General features: G+C 35.1%; 1 protein-coding gene across 1 annotated transcript in view; it reads right to left on the minus strand.

The window, feature by feature from the left end:
• Positions 1–558: 558 nt before the first annotated feature.
• LOC131936605 (receptor-type tyrosine-protein phosphatase kappa-like) overlaps positions 559–22,099 on the minus strand; it is a 33,791-nt gene continuing 12,250 nt past the window's right edge. Inside the window, exons 4-25 of the mRNA XM_059293665.1 lie at positions 20,852–20,935; positions 20,325–20,432; positions 19,979–20,119; positions 15,617–15,754; positions 15,239–15,359; positions 14,472–14,701; positions 13,421–13,447; positions 12,907–13,073; positions 11,787–11,928; positions 11,324–11,419; positions 10,713–10,910; positions 10,040–10,263; positions 9,465–9,644; positions 8,677–8,848; positions 8,147–8,300; positions 7,436–7,550; positions 6,829–7,056; positions 6,382–6,553; positions 5,080–6,076; positions 3,686–4,372; positions 2,289–2,946; positions 559–2,086 (exon numbers count right to left, since the gene is read on the minus strand). Coding sequence (XP_059149648.1) covers positions 1,916–2,086; positions 2,289–2,946; positions 3,686–4,372; positions 5,080–6,076; positions 6,382–6,553; positions 6,829–7,056; positions 7,436–7,550; positions 8,147–8,300; positions 8,677–8,848; positions 9,465–9,644; positions 10,040–10,263; positions 10,713–10,910; positions 11,324–11,419; positions 11,787–11,928; positions 12,907–13,073; positions 13,421–13,447; positions 14,472–14,701; positions 15,239–15,359; positions 15,617–15,754; positions 19,979–20,119; positions 20,325–20,432; positions 20,852–20,935 — 5,210 coding nt within the window. The 3' untranslated portion in view covers positions 559–1,915. The remainder of the gene's footprint in view (positions 2,087–2,288; positions 2,947–3,685; positions 4,373–5,079; positions 6,077–6,381; positions 6,554–6,828; positions 7,057–7,435; positions 7,551–8,146; positions 8,301–8,676; positions 8,849–9,464; positions 9,645–10,039; positions 10,264–10,712; positions 10,911–11,323; positions 11,420–11,786; positions 11,929–12,906; positions 13,074–13,420; positions 13,448–14,471; positions 14,702–15,238; positions 15,360–15,616; positions 15,755–19,978; positions 20,120–20,324; positions 20,433–20,851; positions 20,936–22,099) is intronic.

Genomic DNA, 22,099 nt, shown 5'->3' on the forward strand with positions numbered 1-22,099 from the left:
AAAATTTAAACAAATATATTATGTAAACCATTTGCTCTGTTTTTTAGCTAACTGTCTTGTGTTTGATAATTTTTAGGTAAGATGATTCTTAATATGTAGAGTAACAAAAAGGCTAACATTAGAATGATGAATGAAATAGTGTTAATCCGTTAATATCTGCTATGCTGTTGTAATAAAATCTGTGATTATTTGTGATTTTGGAATGTTAAAACATGAACAAATAAAAAACTAAAAGAAGTTGGATCTTGTAAAGAAATTGTTTGTTATTGTTGTATTTTCATGTTTCTACTAATTCTGTTTACAGCATTAAAAAATTTCATATTTATTTTTTGTTGTTCACAATTAAACACTTGACAAATCTTGCTCTAGGCCCTTTCTCCTGTTTTGATGCACCAAATTAATTTGCGAAAATCACTCTAGGTTGTAAAATTTCATCAGATTTTTATTGGACAAAAAGTTGTTTATTACAATAAATAAGAATTTTTATCACAGATTTGTTTTATAAATATTAAATTAATAGTCAAATAAATACTGAGAATATAAGTATTTACAGCTTATTTTTGCTTACACTGGACAAGAGTTTTCAAAAACAGACCCATCACTTCAAACATCTAAATTGTAACTAGTTAGTAGCATTTTGTAAAACACAAGTTAAAGTAGCCACTTCTACATTAAAGATACTACAATTGGTTAAAAGACATAAATTTAAAGACAGTGTAAGTCAACTACAAAACCAAAAGTTTTTTCTACCACTGAACTAAATTAAGAAACCCCCAAATCTAAGACTACTTTCAATAGAACTTTAAAGTACTGGCGCAAATATCCCATGGAAAAAATTAATCTTAATCCATTTGTTATATAAATATATACTAAACCAACAAAAAAATTAAATTTTATTACACTCTGATTTAGTTTTCATAAATATATACTAAACCAACAAAAAAATTAAATTTTATTACACTCTGATTTAGTTTTCATAAATATATACTAAACCAAAAAAAAAATTAAATTTTTATTACACTCTGATTTAGTTTTTATAAATATATGCTAAACCAACAAAAAAAAATATTTCATTACACTCTGATCTAGGTTTCATCTGTAAATATTTATCAGATCTCAAAATAATAAAAAACAAGATGCTGCTCTTTGCTGTTCAAAAAATAACAGCAAGTGAGGAATGTGATCTTAAATTAGGTATAAGAATATTTTTGTGTGTAAAATATAATTTTATATATGCAGTCTTTTATACATCACAGAAATATATATACTACATAAAAAAGCTGTGTATCAGATCAGTTTTGCTGTGTAAAAATATAGGGTTATTATCAATATCTGTATGATATAAATATATAGATTATATTTACAGGGTGAAGTAACAAGAAAATTTAAAGCACCAACTTTGTTTTTTTTTTACAAAATAATATATTATTATACATCACATTAATAGGCTCTTTTTACAGAAATATCAATCATTTTATAAAAGTTGTAGATTATAAAATAAAAAAACAATGTAAGGAAATCAGGTCTGAATGCAGCTGTAAGCTTTGTAAATGTAAACAATGAATCCTAGCATCTCACATCTATATAGTGCATATGATAATGTTATTTGTGTGGCTATTGGTAATCAATATACACAGTTCTTGATGCAGCCTGTTATGATAGCGTTATTTGTGGGGCTATTGGTAATCAATATACACAGTGTAGCATTAAATATAGATTTTTGTGTAGCTTTTGGTATTGGTATTCAATATAGACAGAGCTTGATGCAGTATTATGATAAAATCATTTTTGATAGGTAGATTTGGTGTTGGTGATCAATAGATCCAGTACATGTAAACTCAAGTCATAAAACAGTAAGTGTGTTCATCAATAGATAGAGTACATGTAAACACAAGTCATAAAGCAGTGAGTGTGTTCACAGTTCTGATGTGTATTCATCCAGCTGGGAATAAGAGTTCAGGTTAAGGGAAGCAACTCCATACGATTTATCGTTCTTGGTCTGCCCCAAGGTTTCTGTAAAAAACCCATCAGGCATTCGCAGATTCATGAAATCCCACAATGTCTTGTAGCAGAAACGAAATTGATCCTAAGAAATAAAAATTGTTTTATTAATTTCTATAAAAACATTAAATACTTCAATGACATGAATTAATGAACCAAAATGTAGAGTTAAATTAATTTTTAAAAATAATAACAAAATAAAATTAAAAATTGTGTATGCAGTTATTTAAATATAAAAGATGAAATGGAAAAAGTAGGATTATGATTCTGGATACAAGTGAACTTACATAATCAGTGAGAAACTGTGGGCGTCGCCTCTTGCAGTGTTTGATGGTCCTGTACACATCCACTTCACCTTCTTCCTCCATTTTCTCACAAATAATTGCCAAGATGGCAAACAGGCCTGAGTGTGACGCCCCATCTTGACAGTGGACAACCACAGGCCTCTCGTTCTGACAAGCCTCGTCCTGCCAATCAAAGACGCTGTCAATCAGATCCATCATCATTGTCTTAGACTGCGGGGTGGGGTTAAGTTGAGCCCATGCGTTAAACTGGAATTGTCGTACATTTTTAGGTACAGCCTTTGGGTTTTGTGTGCTGCGTAGCTTGAAGTTGCGTATTGTGATGTTGTCCTGTTGGAAGACGGCCGTCGTCTCAATGAAAAAAGGTTCAAACTGTTTCAAGTTGACAGAAGGCCAGTACTCAGCGCAAGAGTCATCTTCATTCTTGAAGTTTTCTACCATGACAATGGTTCTTACGTCATAGTCATAGACCAGCTTCCAGAAGTCAATGATGGTTGTGTGGAGTGGGGTCTGGGTGATGATGAACTGGTTTTTTGTCATGTAGCCATCCAGGAACAAGGCGTTGATGTAGTCTGTGGGGTTGGGCCCTCCGAATGTCTGCAGCAATGGCCTGTGTTTCTCTGATGGTATCACATCTAAATATCTGAGACAATAGGAGAAACATAGTGGATTGATTCAATTAATTAGTGTTTTTAAGATGGTATCACATCTAAATATCTGTGACAATAGGAGAAACATAGTGGATTGATTCAATTAATTAGTGTTTTTCTGATGGTATCACATCTAAATATCTGAGACAATAGGAGAAACATAGTGGATTGATTCAATTAATTGGTGTTTTTAAGATGGTATCACATCTAAATATCTGTGACAATAGGAGAAACATAGTGGATTGATTCAATTAATTGGTGTTTTTAAGATGGTATCACATCTAAATATCTGTGACAATAGGAGAAACATAGTGGATTGATTCAATTAATTGGTGTTTTTAAGATGGTATCACATCTAAATATCTGAGACAATAGGAGAAACATAGTGGATTGATTTTATTAGGTGTTTTAAGATGATGTTACATATAAATGACTAAAATCTGAGAAATTATGTTGCATTGCTACATTTAAATTTAATTTCACTGGTTTGATTAAATGATTTAATTCTCTATTTTTTATTTTTGATATTGGTTTATTTAATTATTCATCACGTCTGATGTTTTTTCATAAGAGGGTTGATAATAGTAAGTTATTCTCAAAATAGTACTAGTTTACATAAAATAGTGCTAAACAGAAAATAATTTTAACTGATTCTCATACACAAATTATACAAATTTGAAATTTTAAAAAAAAAAAAGCACAAAAATGAACTTTCAGCAGACGTGAATGTACCTGTTCTTCTGGACGTTGGCCTGCATGAGGCCAGTCTTACACTCAGCTCTAGGAGGTCCCCTGTTGTACTTCTCCAGCAGCCTAAACTGGTCTCTCAGGTAAGTGTGTTCAGTCTTTGGGTTCATCTGTGTCCAGCAGTGGTACCTCTCCTTCAGGTCAAACCCCACCAGTGTATTACCCGCGTGGAACTCTTCAAACAAGGCTTCATAGATGAAGATGTATTGTTTGAGTGTACGCACCATATACGGGCGATCTTTGCGGATTTTGCGTACATAATCAAAGACTTGAACCCGTCCTTCGGCCGCGTACATGTTAATCAATGCATCAACTGCAATAAAGACTCCAGTTCTCCCCATCCCTGTCCCACAATGCACTAAAATTGGTGTTGGTTCATCGTAATGGTAGCGTCTAACTTTGTAGCGCATTTCTAAAAATGGAATCGGGTCATCTGGGACCCCGTGGTCTGGCCAGGAGGTGAACTCAAACAGACGGACGATCTTTGAGAACTCGTCGCTGTTGCTCTTGACCTCAATGGTTCTGATGGTGTAGTCGGCATAAATGGTGGTCTCTGTCAGGTGGAGCAGGAAGTGGCCAAAGCTGGCCTTGGTCTCTGCTGGCCAGTACTGCGTGCACTTGACGATGTTGTCCTCCACTGTGTTGGTGATCATCACCACAGTCTTGATGGACCTGGACACAAGTGTACATTTTATTTTTTAGGTTTGTTTCCTAATTTTGTATTCAATTTCCTGATCTAATTTTTAATCAACCTTTAAATTGATTGGTCATTTATATATTGTGTTTTTATTAAAGTTGGTTTCTATCCTGATCTAATTTGTATTCAATTTCCTGATCTAATTTTTTATTCAACCTTTAAATTGATTGGTCACTTATATATTGTGTTTTTATTAAAGTTTTATACTGAGAGTATGAGATTATTTGTCTCTTCAATTGTGTAATTTCATTAACTATGATTGCAATTAATGACTTCTTTTGTAACTAAAATTATGACGACATGCATTCACTTGTTAATTTTATTTTCCTCTTGTTCAAATGTTTTCTACATGTAAGCTAATTGGTTATTGTAAGAATCTAAGTGTCATCATTGTTTTTTTAAATTAGTCAAGTGTAGTCATTGTTAAAATAATTTTATTTAAATGCGAAACTTTATTTTTTATGAACGTATGAAAAAACCGATTAGTTCTAAAGTTTGTTAGATGACTTACTTAAAAAAGGAAACAAAACAAAGATTCCAATATATTCTAAGGATTAAATTTAACACAAATTTTTTTTAACTTTGCTGAACTCAAGAACAATCAATATCGAATATAATAATAATAAAAATAATTGACCTAATAAGTGAATAAATTGATGAAGGAGTGACAATAACTGGTTACCTCTGATAAATCAAGCGCCAGAAGTCTAGAACAGTCTCCTCGTCATACGGACTCTGTGCTGCGATGTAGGCTGGGGTTTTCTTGTAGCCTGGGATGAAGCTGGCGTTGATGTAAGTCCTGCGACAGCTGGCGTCTGCCTGCAGCTCTACAAGACTGTGGTCATATGGCAGCAGGTGAGGGAACCTGTTGAAGTTCTTGTACCTGCGGGCAGAGTTGTCTGTGGCTTTCTTAGATTTGTGCGGCAGGTTCTGAAACTCATCTTTAAAGGTGATTTTGTACAAGTTTGGATTTGGGATAAGTTCTCCATTTTGATATGGTTGTTGCCCGTACACCCAGTCCCTCCCTGCTATGATATGTCGGCTGTCTTTTAAGTTGTATGTTGAGCTCCAGTATTTAGATGGGTCATAGTCATCAACGTATGGTGGGAGCTCTATAGGTTTGATGTCGTCTTCCTGAACCTCGTACGGAACAAACCTGTTTTTCCTCCTCCACCAGCAGTAGATGAGGAGGATGATGAAGATGATAATGATGAAGATGACGAGTGCTACCAAAACACCGATGAGAGTGCTTTTATCCTCACTGTCAGAGACAGGTTGAGCTACGGTGGGGACGTAGGGTACAGTTTGCACCTGGGGGTTTAAAGATGCGTAGCTGTACTTTGTTACATTACTTGACGTACTGATGACAACATAGTGAATCTTGTACCAGGTCCTCTCTTCTAGCTTGATATTGGTGTATCCCCCGTAAGTTTTACCGTCCCCCACAACAAAGTTTGTTCTCTGGGTTATGTCGGCCTGGCTCAGCTCTGCCGTTACGTAACCTGGAACACCTGTCATACGTTTACGTCGGCCAACAGGTGCGCTGACTTTTTCCACCTGCAGCTGGTAAGCTGTAAGAGGCCCGGCTGTCAGGACAGCTGGCTCCAAGGCAACAGCTATAGTTGTGTACGTGGAGTTGATGAACACTGGAGCCACAGGTGTACGTGGCGACTCATGCACTGTAAAACAAGAACAGAACAACATATAGCACTCTGTGTGTGGAGCAGTGTAAACAAAAAGAGAACAACATAAAGTGTTTAATTTTTTCATGAGAACTAATTGCACTTAAATCATTATAAAATAAAACTTGACAGTCTCATTAGCCTTGTAATGAGTTTAAAATGACAGTTTAGTCTCCACCCATATCCAGCTTCAGGGAATGAATATAATTTTTATTCAGGTATTTTTTCATGTGCGATATTAAAATGAAAATGAGATTTTTAGTGTAGAGGTAAGAAGATGATGATGTTGTGACAGTACTGACATGTGGTGAAGCTGTCAGATGACACTGCTAGGACACCATTGGCTGTCCGGGCTGTCACCAGGGCAGTGTAGGTGGTGAATGGTGTCAGGCTGCATGCCACCACGTTTGTTATGTTGGGGTTCAGGTTCTGTGTGAGGGTTGGTGTTGTTTCACTGGACTTTCTCAGGGCAAACTGAAACAGAAAGGTCTTTTATGTGAAACAAGACAATATCACTTGAGTCTAGTTGATTAACTGCATATTAGATCACTGAAATGTAATGGTCCTACGCTGTGTAGTATAAAAGAAAATTAACTAAATCTTACATTTGATTTAGTTTTCCAATAATAATAGTAATAATTATCAGAAAAGCTTATTTATAAACTCAGGCTAGTTTTAGAAAATGGTTTGCTGTAAAACTAATAACTAAAAATGTTTTTTACTGAAAGATAGTTGAACTTTGAACTTACAGTGAAACTTGTTAATGATGGCTGAACCTCATCGGGAACTGACCAGGATATATTTAGACATGTTGTGTTTTTATCTGTGACAGCCAGTGGTATAGGTGGCGCTAGTGAAGGGTCAAAGGGTATAGTGCGTACTGGATCTTTTAACTTGGAGAAGCTGAAAGTTGTGTTCTGGTTGAATGTACTCAGCACAACATAGTACAGCATGTATAGGGTGTTGGCTTCTAGTTCCTGTAGAAAGGTTGGCATGGAGATTAGAGGGTTGGCACATTAATTAGAGGGTTGGCTTATAGATTGGAGGGTTGGCACATGGATTAGAAGGTTGGCTTATGGATTAAAGGGTTGGCACATGGATTAGATGGTTGGTACATAGAGTAAAATTTTTGTCAAATAGAAAATAAGTTTGTCAAGATTAGGGAGTTGCACAAAATGAGTATCCTCTAAAATTTAAGGATTGATTTTATATAATATTTACGTAATTTTGTAAGGATCCAATATTTTGAAAGCTAACCAAAAGATAAAGCCTGTAGACAAATCTAAGAATTCAGTACAAATTGTTGTTAGCTCTAGGATTTCAGTAAAAGTGTATTACAACAGTCTTGAATGTCACCTTATTAAATGCTTGTCCATATGTCTGATTATCACCAATGACAAATTCCCTTCGACGAGTGACGTTGGCAGTTGTCAGTTCTGCCACAACTGTGCCAGGTACACCAGCAACACGTCTGCAACAAAAGTGTGTCAACGAAATATTGTGAGACAAGTTACAACACACAACAGTAGCATGGATACTGTTCAAAGTAATGGTAAAACAGGCTCTAGAGAGGTGAGGGGTATGGTAAAACAGGTTCTAGAGAGGTGAGGGGTATGGTAAAACAGGTTCTAGAGAGGTGAGGGGTATGGTAAAACAGGTTCTAGAGAGGTGAGGGGTATTGTAAAATGTAAACTATCCTTTCAAATTAAATTAATGTTGTAGAACAGAGAGAAACGAAAAAGGGAGCTCTTCTGTGTCAACAGAGAATTAGGATCAACCAAAACTCAAATTTGTTTTGATGTTTTTAAACTGCTCTACTGAATTGAGTTTGCGATAAAGTTCCTCCTTAAAAAGGAGATTAGAATAAACAACAATCAAAATTTATTAAATTTAAATCACTTGAAGTAAAAACTAATTTCAAAACAAGATTTATTTAATACTTAGATCTGTGAAATCAAAAAAATAATTTATGCTACTTAGGTAATCTTCAATTTGGATTTATTATCCTGTCTTGATTGTGGGCCCTGATGCTACACAAAAAAATTTTTAAAAAAATTTTTGACTGACTTTTTTCTTTTGGTTGCGGCAACCTTCTGCAGCATCAGTTGGTAGCCAGTAACTGGAGCACCATCAGATACCACAGGCTCAATGGTCACGGTGAAGTTGGTGTAGGTCGACCTCACAAAAACTGGTGCCACAGGAACTGGTGGGGTGCCGTGCTCTACAAGGTTTGAGATTAAAACAGTCAACGAGTTAAATTTTTAAAATTTTTAATTATCTCAAATCCGTTGGAATAAGAAATGGCATTTTGGTTTTTAAATTATAGATAAGTAAATAAGATGAATGTGAAATCTAATATTAATTCTTCGTTTTAAGAAAAAAAAAATTAGTACAGCTTTAAAATATAGATTTATTAAGAAGAAAATAAGTAGAAAATAAGAAGAAAACATTAGTGATATATGCAAACTACTTTTTGTAAGGTAGAAACTGTTTTCAGTTACAAGGTATTAGAGCAAGTAGCAAGCTAATGATCCCAATGTAACTTTAGTGGATCACCACTGTAGTCCCAGGCTTTAGCTAAGTAAACAGTTGAGTACCTGTACTGAAGGTCTCTGTGCCTCTAGCCAGTACATCTTGACCTTTGAACCCCGTTATTGTCACCACATAGAAAGTGCTAGGTTTCAAGTCACACAACTGGTAGGAGCTGTCTGTAGAGTTCAAGGTCACATTTTTTACAATTGTGGCCACTGTTGCTTTCCTCACCTCAAGCTGGGGACAAAATATGTAACAATATGGTTCCAAGTTTAAAATAATTTTATCATCTGCATCTGGGGACAAAATATGTAACAATATGGTTCCTATTTTAAAATAATTTTATCATCTGCATCTGGGGGCAAAATATGTAACAATATGGTTCCTATTTTAAAATAATTTTATCATCTGCATCTGGGGGCAAAATATGTAACAATATGGCTCCAATTTTAAAATAATTTTATCATCTGCATCTGGGGGCAAAATATGTAACAATATGGTTCAAATTTTTAAATAAGGATATCATCTGCATCTGGGGGCAAAATATGTAACCCTATGGCTCCAATTAAAAATTCTTTTATTACCTCTATCTAGGAAAAATGCTCTATGTTTTAAATAAGATTAATTCTACAATAAAAACTAAGGGTTTGTTCACATAAAGTACAAATATTAATCATAGAGTAGAAATGATTGTAGGTCACACATTAAGCTACACTTTTAATAGAAGTTATATTTATAGATTCCTAAGAATAAGGATTCAGTTATTAAACTGATATGAAATATTATAATTGTATACTGGAAGGATTGATCATAAGCAATTGATTACCATACAAAAAGTGAAGCAAAACCTTACCACAATGTGAGTAGCGTTATCTGTTCTTTCCTTAGGTAGAGCCCATTCAAGTGTCAGACAGTTTAATGTGTGTGACGTCATGGTCAGCTGTATGGTGTCAGCTGAGGGCGGGGACTGTAAGGTGGTCACAGATTTTGTGTTGCCGTAGAGACCAGTTGCTGCTGATGTTTTGGCTGACATCTTCAAGCAAAAGTTTAAGATTGTCTTTAGTATGGAATCTATGTTAAACTTTAAAACAAAGAGATCAAGGCTTAAATTAAGTATAAAAATAATTGTGTAGCTATGCATGAGAAACAGCACAAAAAGGTAGGGGGGGGGGGGGGGTTCAACAATGTGAGTACTATGTTATAAGTAGTGCTTTTTAATCATCATATGCACAAACAAATTCATATATCACAAAGGCTTTGTCATATTTATTATCATTTGTGTTAAGAATAGATAATTTACTTATAAAAAATTTATAAAGTTTCAGAATTTAGCACTTCCTGAGTAAACTAATTTTACAGACAGATTTCTTCAATAATTGTTTCACTGCATGAGCTGCACATTTTAGTCAGGATGTGGGAGCCTCTCACCTTGAGGAAATATGTTGTCATAGGCTTAAGTCTCTCTACCACCACAGTCCTGAGGTCAGCTGACGCAGGTACATTGACTGACTCTGACGCGGTGAAGCTGGCTGACTCACTGAATGTCACCATATACATGGTGAGGACGCCATTTTTATTGACAGGGGGAGTGAAGTTCACAAAGATGGTGGAGTATGTTGGTATAAGGGAGACAATTTCAACTGATGATGGGGCTGAAAGGAGGTAAAGATGTGTATTTTAAAATGGGAATTGGTTAGTTGGGAACATTTATTTTACAAAACATCTGAAAGTATGCAAAAGTATTTCTAAGTTGACAGCATGCATTAAAATAATTATTACTATTTTTCAATATTTATATAGCTTAAACATGGATTCAAATCCAAAGTAGCCTGTGGGTTTGACATGTTTTATGAGTGACTTTGTATCAGATTGATTAAAGATATCAAGATCACATGAAAAATGAATTAAGGAACTTGTAAAATTGAATACCTGTTTATTCAGTCATAGCATTAAAGAGAAATGTCCATCCAATTTTTACCTACCCTGATGTATGATGGGTACCAATAAAACCTGACTTGCCTCAGCCATCTTATGACACATGCATTGAGCTCAATATTTTAGATCAGCAGTAATAAATAAAGTGAGCTTAAAATCTAGTTACCTCCTTCATCTGTTACAAAAAAGAACTTCTGGCTTAAAGGGCCTTCACCAATGATGTTGTTGTAAGCCACTTGTAGTGAGTAGTTGGTGTAGGGCAGCAGGTCAGTGAACTGATATCTTGTGTCCAGTCCCAGGAAACTTCTGTTGCTGTTTGAGGTATTGACAACTTCAAGGTACAGATTGTAGGACCTCAGTGGACCTAAGGATAAAATAAAATGGGCAAAACAACTTTAATTTTACATGGTATTTTGCCACTATAGTGGGAAAAGTGTGGTCATTATATCAACACTTTCATTCACTCCATTAGCCCTATGTTGGTTGGTTGTGTTTATTCTGATCTAATAGTGACAGAGGACTCTGCAGCTGAACATGAGATTTTCAATATATGTGGCCATCAGTGTGTTTCAAAATAGTTTCTGTTTTTTCTTTTTCAACATAATATTTTTTTTAACTAACCAATTTAGATATCTATTTAAACTTAGAATGTAAGTGTCAAAGATAAATATTTTTGCAACAAACAACATGCAAAGATCAACTGAGAAATGACTTTTAATGGGGAAAGATTAGCTTGCTTGTAAAATTCAATTTTGTTTGCAAGAATTCAGTTTTTACCTTTTCTCTGACTGCAAGGCAATGGATTCCACGTTACCACTGCCCTTGTTGAAGTTACACTTTCCAGTGTCAGGTTGGTTATCCCCCCTTCTGGAACTGCTCATTTAAAAATAAGGAAAGAACTTCAGTAAATGGAAGGTTTGAAAGTCATAAGTAGCAAAGCTGATAAATCTAAGATTAAAAAAAATTATATTAACATTTCTCTCAAACATTGTATGAACTGTGTCACATGATGGCTATACAAAAAAGAGGATTTTTTTTTCATGATCACACTAGATTAAAAGTATGATATTACATTTATTTCACATCTATAAGAAATAATCAAACAATATTTAGGTTTAGTCCAAAAATATCAGAATATGTTAATCAAACACTATTAAGACTTACTGACTTGCACACCATACAAAAAAGGAATGTTTACTTAAAGAGTCTGTGCCGAGATGACCATTAAATGTGTACCCACCTACAGCTGATGTGGTCACATTTTGTGTCCTGATCTCCTTCACATTGACACCCACAGCGGTTGCGTTGACAACAATCCTGTACTTGCTCCAGCTAGCCAAGTTAGCTATAGCAAAGGGAGGTTGACTTATGTTCAGGTTGTACTGAAGAATGAAAGAGTAAATCGTCTCAATCAATGTTCAGTAAAAATAAATGATTACAGTACTTTGAATAATAAGTAAAGCAAAGTAAAGTTGCCATTTAAAACCTGACAGCCCATAGGGCAGGTGAAGAAGAGTTCACCAGTTTTTGTGACCTCGGCATCTGAAGGGATAATGTGGTCAGTACTATACCCATCCACCTTTACTTTCCCTGATCTGTATTCAAACTTGAGACTTTTGGGTTAGCATCTAGCACTCTACCGCTAGGCCATTCCATTCCACACGTAGAACAATCGATTTATCACAATCAAGCTTATAAATTGAAATATTGTCTTCATGCAATATAGAAATGACAAAGATTGTGTTTATAATTTTGTCTGTCTCTCTTAAGTTTGGCCCATATAAGCCCCTCAGACATTCTTTCCTTTCAGCAGTCCTCAAGGATTTTCTTGGTTCCAGTCTAGTGTGTACTTGGTGGTGTTTTCTTCTGTTCATTTTAGCACATGCCCAACCCATCCCTACTAGATACTGAGATAGTTTTGTATGTGATCTGCTGGCTTATGCTTTACTAAAGGTGGGTGTAGTGAACTTTTTCTGGCCATCTTATTTTGTCAATGCATCATAGGTATTTGTTGGTGAAGGTTTGTAGCCTGTTTTTGTTTGATTGTGTGACTCTCACGATCTCAGTGTGCTATAGTAGTTCTTCACCTTAACATTAGTGTTGTAGATACTAATCTTAGAGGGACAGGACTGTGGAATATATGAGGCATATGGATTTTGAATAAGGCTTTTTATATGTCTTCCTTTGCTCCATCAACTTAGTTTACCATGCTTCCCAGATATGTAAATTTGATTTTTGTATTTCTTCTACATTTGGCTCAATGGGGAGGTACTGGTTATTATTTATTTTTAAAATTATTAACATAACTGCATAGAATAAAAAAAAATAATTTGTAAGCCTGAACTAATCTAAGCACTTACAGATGTTATACTACCAGTGACATCATCACAATCCCCATTCCCCAGCAGTTGTCTGGACAGTGTCAATGTGTAGTTGTATCTGGTGTAGTCAGGGAGGACAGTAAAATCTAGCTGAATTAAACTGCTGTTGACTGCTCTCAGTGTAAAGGACTGAAAGACTTGATCAGCTGAAAGATACATGGATGGCTAGGTCAATTGATTTTTATATCAAACTTAGAAAAATTGTAAAGATCTAAACAATATAGGCTGCATTTGTTGAACACTTAACTATGATGACAATTATTATTTATTTAAAATCATTTTAAATAAATAATAATCAAAGTGGTAATTCTCAGACCAGGTGCCATCACAAGGAGAAAGTTGGGTGTCAGTTACCCACCTGATCTGCCACCTACTTACTAGACTACACTATAAACATAAATATTTGCTTACACGGTGTATACTAAACGTTTTGGTTCTGTGTTAAAGTAAAATATTATTTTGACAAATATCTCAACTACCAACATGTACTTACATACAACAACAGGTGCTACTGTAGTTACTGAAATAAGAACAATAAGTATATAAATTGGTATAGAAAAAACAATATATTAGTCAGTATAGCAAATTTCAAGTAGGTCTATTAAAATAAAATGCATGTTGTATTTAACACAATAGAGTATGAGCCAACAGCTCTGTTATGCATGTTTATATGTTGCTGTATCAGGTTTATACTGCTGGACTGTCTGACAGATTGTCTTATTAAATGGCTTAGTGCTGTTGGTATGTTGGCAGTCAGACATTGATTTAAAATAATACTTTGTTGTAGGATTAATTAATGCAGCTGGCTTGTCTGATGTTTGTTTGAACTATACAATTTTTTTTAAATTTGCATTTTAAAAATTAGGTAGATTAACAAAGATGTTTTTTTTCCTATCATAGAACAAAAATTAAGGTAAAATGTTAGATAATTTTCATCTTCAAACACAACATTCTATGCGATAAGGTTAGAAAAACAGATGTTAAGAAATATTCTGACTTCTACTATTTATAAATTAAAACTTTGCTTTAACATTTTCAATGAGTTTAAAATATTAATTATTACAGAAACAATCTTCTACAGCTCAGGGCTTCACAGAAATAAGACCTTCAAGATCAAAACAAACATATAACACCTCAATAGTAAAGTAGTAAAGTAAAAAGTTCCATTTCAAACCTGACGGTCTATAGGTCAAGTGAAATAGATTTCACTTGTTTTTGTGACCTCAGCATATGAAGAGATAGTGTGGTCAGCACTATGCGCAGTCGCCTTTACTTTCCTTAATGTGAGTTAGGGGGTACCCATTAGGATTGGGTAGACTCAGGGATGGTCTACTGACTTAAACCAGGATTTAAACTCCAGACTTACGGGCTAGCAGTCCAGCTCTCTACCGCTAGACCACTCCATCCTCTCAATTGTACTCAATATAAACATGTCAGGTCATTTATACAAAATGAATATTTTTCCTGCACATAAATGTAAGAATAAAGATGTCTATTGGAGTGCTAGTAAAATCATTACAGGTAAATGAAAAACAATATTTTACCTCTGCAAGTGTTTCCTACAGAATCTGAGGTGGGTCCTGAACTAACTTGGCGCAATAATTTCCCAGAGTCTGAGCCAACAACATCAACTCTGTAGATATATTCACTCTCCTCAGTCAACTGGGCCCGTGGGACTGTTAGCACATAGCTCCTGAGGGTATCATCTGATGTGTAGTTGAAGATACCCACCCAGCTGATGCTTGTATTGGTGGTAACAAGCTTTTGATAAATTCTTCAAATAGAAATAAAAAGTTGGTTTGAAATAGAAATAAAAAGTTGGTTTGAAATAGAAATAAAAAGTTGGTTTGGAATAGAAATAAAAAGTTGGTTTGGAATAGAAATAAAAAGTTGGTTTGAAATAGAAATGAAAAGTTGGTTTGAAATAGAAATAAAAAGTTGGTTTGAAATAGAAATAAAAAGTTGGTATGAAATAGAAATAAAAAGTTGGTTTGAAATAGAAATAAAAAGTTGGTTTGAAATAGAAATAAAAAGTTGGTATGAAATAGAAATAAAAAGTTGGTTTGAAATAGAAATAAAAATTTGGTTTGAACTAGAAATAAAAATTTGGTTTGAACTAGAAATAATAAATTTGGTTTGAAAGAAGAAGAAAAAAATAGGTTTGAAATAAAAATAAAAATGTTTAATCTTCATATCAACACCATGGGTTTTGATTTTTTCATATGGTGAAATTCAAAGAACAATGTGGTTATAATATTTATAGATGTTAGATTAATTAGTAGTTAGATGGGAGAGTGAAACAAGATTTTACTGGTATTGTCCTACAGGCCCAGTGCCAATATCTTTTGATTGGTTGAAAGCGTCCCATATAACTTTAATGACGTTACATGACACGTACTGCACAGTTGGTGGAAGAGCTAGTTTTGGAAGTCCTGGGGACAAGTTTTAAAATATAGTTTTACAAGCCTGATTGGCATTTATTTTTTTTTAAATATAAATATGCTATGTTTTACAAGCATTGATCAACTTTACTAACAGTACATGGTTGTGATAAAAAAAATATAGACTTTTACAAGCATTGATCAACTTTACTAACAGTACATGGTTGTGATAAAAAAAATATAGACTTTTACAAGCATTGATCAACTTTACTAAAAGTACAAGGATGTGATAAAAATAAATGACTAACTCCTTTGGCAGGCAGCACCGCCATAATCTGGGTCACACCTTCCACTTGAGCAGTCACCATTGACATTGCTGCAGTTGTCACCAACAGGACAGTGACACCTAGAGGCACAGTCTAGGCCAAAGGTACCAGCAGGGCAGACTGGTTGGACAAAATAAAATAAAGTTAACATTGTTGTCACCATTGGATTGTTTATAATTTGAAAGATAATGTTTGTATCATTGTAATTTTTGTATAGGCCTATTATAAAATATTATGTTTTTGTTCAATTTGTCTACTATGGTTTGTAATTATTTGCTTTAAATGTATGGAGTTTACAAATTCAAATCAAATTGAATGTAGTTAAACAGATTATGGGACTTGTTCAGCTTTTCCAGACTACTCTCTCCTTCTTTGTTCTTAATTCTAGTGTTAGAAAAGGGTTCCCTCCAACACAATCAAGTATTGTCAACTTGTTATGCACCATATAGGCTATTTACTCCTGTTTCAGTCTGCTTTTCTGTGTGGATTTGCTTACATAGCCTTTGTCCAACCAAAAACAAACTAGAAGGTATCAGTTGTTTGATTTTGGAGTTGTCTCTCCCAGATGTGTTGCTGTCCCTAGCTACTGAGCCTTACTGTCCTGACAGAAGGGAATGTTTGTGTACCAAAATGTTAATGAACAGGGGGATGTTTGTGTACTAAAAGGTTAATGAACTCATCAAATGAGAACTTACTGTCCTGACAGAACGGGATGTTTGTGTACCAAAAGGTTAATGAACTTATCAAATGAGAACTTACTGTCAGAAGGGGATGTTTGTGTACCAAAAGGTTAATGAACTTATCAAATGAGAACTTACTGTCAGAAGGGGATGTTTGTGTACCAAAAGGTTAATGAACTTATCAGATGATAACTTACTGTCCTGACAGAAGAGGATGTTTGTGTACCAAAAGGTTAATGAACTTATCAAATGAGAACTTACTGTCAGAAGGGGATGTTTGTGTACCAAAAGGTTAATGAACTTATCAGATGATAACTTACTGTCCTGACAGAAGGGGATGTTTGTGTACCAAAAGGTTAATGAGCTTATCAAATGAGAACTTACTGTCAGAAGGGGATGTTTGTGTACCAAAAGGTTAATGAACTTATCAGATGATAACTTACTGTCCTGACAGAAGGGGATGTTTGTGTACCAAAATGTTAATGAACAGGGGGATGTTTGTGTACTAAAAGGTTAATGAACTCATCAAATGAGAACTTACTGTCCTGACAGAACGGGATGTTTGTGTACCAAAAGGTTAATGAACTTATCAAATGAGAACTTACTGTCAGAAGGGGATGTTTGTGTACCAAAAGGTTAATGAGCATATCAAATGAGAACTTACTGTCAGAAGGGGATGTTTGTGTACCAAAAGGTTAATGAACTTATCAGATGATAACTTACTGTCCTGACAGAAGGGGATGTTTGTGTACCAAAAGGTTAATGAACTTATCAGATGATAACTTACTGTCTTGACAGAAAGGGATGTTTGTGTACCAAAAGGTTAGTGAACTTATCAGATGAGAACTTACTGTCCTGACAGAAGGGGATGTTTGTGTACCAAAAGGTTAATGAACTTATCAGATGAGAACTTACTGTCCTGACAGAAGGGGATGTTTGTGTACCAAAAGGTTAATGAACTTATCAAATGAGAACTTACTGTCAGAAGGGAATGTTTGTGTACCAAAAGGTTAATGAACTTATCAGATGATAACTTACTGTCCTGACAGAAGGGGATGTTTGTGTACCAAAAGGTTAATGAACTTATCAGATGATAACTTACTGTCCTGACAGAAGGGGATGTTTGTGTACCAAAAGGTTAATGAACTTATCAGATGATAACTTACTGTCTTGACAGAAAGGGATGTTTGTGTACCAAAAGGCTAATGAACTTATCAAATGAGAACTTACTGTCAGAAGGGAATGTTTGTGTACCAAAAGGTTAATGAACAAGGGGATGTTTGTGTACCAAAAGGTTAATGAACTTATCAGATGAGAACTTACTGTCCTGACAGAAGGGGATGTTTGTGTACCAAAAGGTTAATGAACTCATCAAATGAGAACTTACTGTCAGAAGGGGATGTTTGTGTACCAAAAGGTTAATGAACTTATCAGATGAGAACTTACTGTCCTGACAGAAAGGGATGTTTGTGTACCAAAAGGTTAATGAACTTATCAGATGATAACTTACTGTCCTGACAGAAGGGAATGTTTGTGTACCAAAAGGTTAATGAACTTACAGATGATAACTTACTGTCCTGACAGAAGGGAATGTTTGTGTACCAAAAGGTTAATGAACTTATCAGATGAGAACTTACTGTCTTGACAGAAGGGGATGTTTGTGTACCAAAAGGTTAATGAACTTATCAGATGAAAACTTACTGTCCTGACAGAAAGGGATGTTTGTGTACCAAAAGGCTAATGAACTTATCAAATGAGAACTTACTGTCAGAAGGGAATGTTTGTGTACCAAAAGGTTAATGAACTTATCAGATGATAACTTACTGTCCTGACAGAAGGGAATGTTTGTGTACCAAAAGGTTAATGAACTTATCAGATGATAACTTACTGTCCTGACAGAAGGGAATGTTTGTGTACCAAAAGGCTAATGAACTTATCAAATGAGAACTTACTGTCCTGACAGAAGGGAATGTTTGTGTACCAAAAGGTTAGTGAACTTATCAGATGAGAACTTACTGTCCTGACAGAAAGGGATGTTTGTGTACCAAAAGGCTAATGAACTTATCAAATGAGAACTTACTGTCAGAAGGGAATGTTTGTGTACCAAAAGGTTAATGAACTTATCAGATGATAACTTACTGTCCTGACAGAAGGGAATGTTTGTGTACCAAAAGGCTAATGAACTTATCAGATGAGAACTTACTGTCTTGACAGAAGGGAATGTTTGTGTACCAAAAGGTTAATGAACTTATCAGATGACAACTTACTGTCCTGACAGAAGGGAATGTTTGTGTACCAAAAGGTTAATGAACTTATCAGATGATAACTTACTGTCCTGACAGAAGGGAATGTTTGTGTACCAAAAGGCTAATGAACTTATCAGATGATAACTTACTGTCTTGACAGAAAGGGATGTTTGTGTACCAAAAGGCTAATGAACTTATCAAATGAGAACTTACTGTCAGAAGGGAATGTTTGTGTACCAAAAGGCTAATGAACTTATCAAATGAGAACTTACTGTCAGAAGGGGATGTTTGTGTACCAAAAGGTTAATGAACTTATCAGATGATAACTTACTGTCTTGACAGAAGGGATAGTTTGTGTACCAAAAGGTTAATGAACTTATCAGATGAGAACTTACTGTCTTGACAGAAGGGGATGTTTGTGTACCAAAAAGTTAATGAACTTATCAAATGAGAACTTACTGTCTTGATAGAAGGGGATGTTTGTGTACCAAAAGGCTAATAAACATGGGGATGTTTGTGTACCAAAAGGTTAGTGAACTCATCAGATGAGAACTTACTGTCCTGACAGAAGGGGATGTTTGTGTACCAAAAGGTTAATGAAGTTATCAAATGAGAACTTACTGTCAGAAGGGGATGTTTGTGTACCAAAAGGTTAATAAACATGGGGATGTTTGTGTACCAAAAGGTTAAAGAACTTATCAGATGAGAACTTACTGTCCTGACAGAAGGGAATGTTTGTGTACCAAAAGGTTAATGAACTTATCAGATGAGAACTTACTGTCTTGACAGAAGGGGATGTTTGTGTACCAAAAGGTTAGTGAACTTATCAGATGAGAACTTACTGTCTTGAAGGAAAGGGATGTTTGTGTACCAAAAGACTAATGAACTTATCAGAGGATAACTTACTGTCCTGACAGAAGGGAATGTTTTTGTACCAAAAGGTTAATGAACTTATCAGATGAGAACTTACTGTCTTGACAGAAGGGAATGTTTGTGTACCAAAAGGTTAGTGAACTTATCAGATGAGAACTTACTGTCTTGACAGAAAGGGATGTTTGTGTACCAAAAGGTTAATGAACTTATCAGATGAGAACTTACTGTCTTGACAGAAAGGGATGTTTGTGTAACAAAAGGTTAAAGAACTTATCAGATGAGAACTTACTGTCTTGACAGAAAGGGATGTTTGTGTACCAAAAGGTTAAAGAACTTATCAGATGAGAACTTACTGTCTTGACAGAAAGGGATGTTTGTGTACCAAAAGGTTAAAGAACTTATCAGATGAGAACTTACTGTCTTGACAGAAAGGGATGTTTGTGTACCAAAAGACTAATGAACTTATCAGATGATAACTTACTGTCTTGACAGAAGGGAATGTTTGTGTACCAAAAGGTTAATGAACTTATCAGATGAGAACTTACTGTCTTGACAGAACGGGATGTTTGTGTAGCCCCTGTCACACTTCCAGCCCCCACAAGTGCCGTTGTTTTTGTTGCAGAGCTCGTTGTTTAGACAATGACATGTGGAGGTACAATCTTTGCCAAACTTTCCAGTGGGACATTCTGAAACAATAGCCTCATGTTTTGTTATTTGAACTTAAAACAACAAGAAGTATAACACCGCTGGTATGTTAACAATGTTAAAAATGTAATTATGGAAAGAATGTTAAAACAAACATCTTGAAAACTATTTACATAAAAAAAATTTAGGCCTATAACCTATAGTATTTACAAGCATGAGCTGACCAATAAAAAATGGAGGACTGACCAGTGCAAGGACTGATGATCCCTGGAGGCTTGTAGTAGCCAACTTTACATGCTGTACATCTTTCTGGGCCAGGGCCATCACAGGTCAGAGCACAGGCGTCATCACACGCTGCAAGAAATGGTTGTAAACAAAAGGTCATATTTTAATCACACGCTGGAAGAAATGGTTGTAACTAAAGGTTATCAAGAGGCTATATTTTAATCACACACTAGAAGCAATGTATGGAAACAAAGGCCATCTAAAATAATTTTTATTAAAATTTAAACAGGACATGCTAATGAATGTGATTGCTATAACATTCTTCTGTTTTGTTGTTTTTGAACCAGTTTAACTTTATATGCCTACACACACATGCACACGCATACACACACACACGCACACACATAGATGAAAATTAAAACATGTTAAACAAGAATGGTTGCATTGTTAGTTATCATTTAGGTTTACCTAATTTCTTACCAACACATTATATTACGTGTAGGCTATATAAAGCTATTACCATTGTTAGAGTGTTAGCCTATACATACCTATACAGTTAGGTATTCCAGAAGGAGTCTCTGAGCAGTAGGTGTTGTTGGGACAAAGTCCATTATTGGCACAGGGCAGAGTTTCTGGTGATAAAAGTACAATATTGGCATAAACTATAGAGTAGATTCTATAGAGGCTGAGTTTGGTAGAGTACAAGATTGGCATACACTATGGAGTAGATTCTATAGAAGTTAACCACGGTGTATTTTTAATGCTTGGTTGGTTTACACGGGTGTCAGAGGATACTAAACCAATAGATTGCTACAATAGTAACATTGATACAGCTCAATAATTTATTAAGGCATAAAACGTGACCAAAACTTAATAAAAATTGGAGTTGGTGGTGGTGGGGGGGGGGGGGGTTGTTACAATGGGTCAAAACACCCCCCTCCCCCCCCCCCCCCCAAGTAACCCCAAATAGGACAGCCTTTTACTTATCCCTGTCTCCGCAGCGTTAAGTAAAATCAAAATATTACATCGCCATAATCATTATAGTAATACAGGCCAATTTCCACGATCCCCTCACCGCATTGAAGAGTAGGACCTAACATACCATAGACCATCAGTATACTGTAGACCTATAGATCTAGGTTATAGGCCAATAGTTCAGTGTTTCAGATTTTGTGGCAAAGTGGATGAAAAATGTGCATTGATTTTATTTTGAATTTGTAATGGAAAATGATGACACATTATCTGACGTCAAGTTTGGGGAGGGATAAGTTAGGGCAGAGGCGTAGCGACCCCTCCAGGCGCCCGGGGCGAACATTCAGTTTGGCGCCCACCTCCCATATATATATATATATATATATATATATATATATATATATGTGTGTGTGTGTGCGACAGTCTTGAAAAAAAATAATTTTGCTGTATGATTGTCGTTCCCTAAAACTTTACTCGACGATAATTAAATTCCCCTTAAGATGCATTATCCTTTAAAATGGTGATTAGTAATGTCAGAGAAAAAAATTGTAGCGGTGCTAAATCGTCTTTGGAACAGTCTCTGTTATGATATAGTATATATTTGGATTATAAGTTTGTTAGATTAAGGTCATACAAATTATTGTTCACATTGGAATACGATATGAGTATTTCGTTGACTGGTTGATTGTATAATGAAACACATTTCTTTTCTAAGTGTTAAAAGAGTTATCTAGTAACCGATCCAATACAAATCCTGCGATTTTTGTTGGTGAAAAAGCACCCTCCCCCCTCCCTCCCCACCATCTTGGACAAAAAATGGTAGA

This window comes from Physella acuta, unplaced genomic scaffold, assembly GCF_028476545.2.
Source record: "Physella acuta isolate Inbredline_101_S28 unplaced genomic scaffold, ASM2847654v3 ptg000182l, whole genome shotgun sequence".
NCBI classification, from domain to species: Eukaryota; Metazoa; Mollusca; class Gastropoda; family Physidae; genus Physella; species Physella acuta.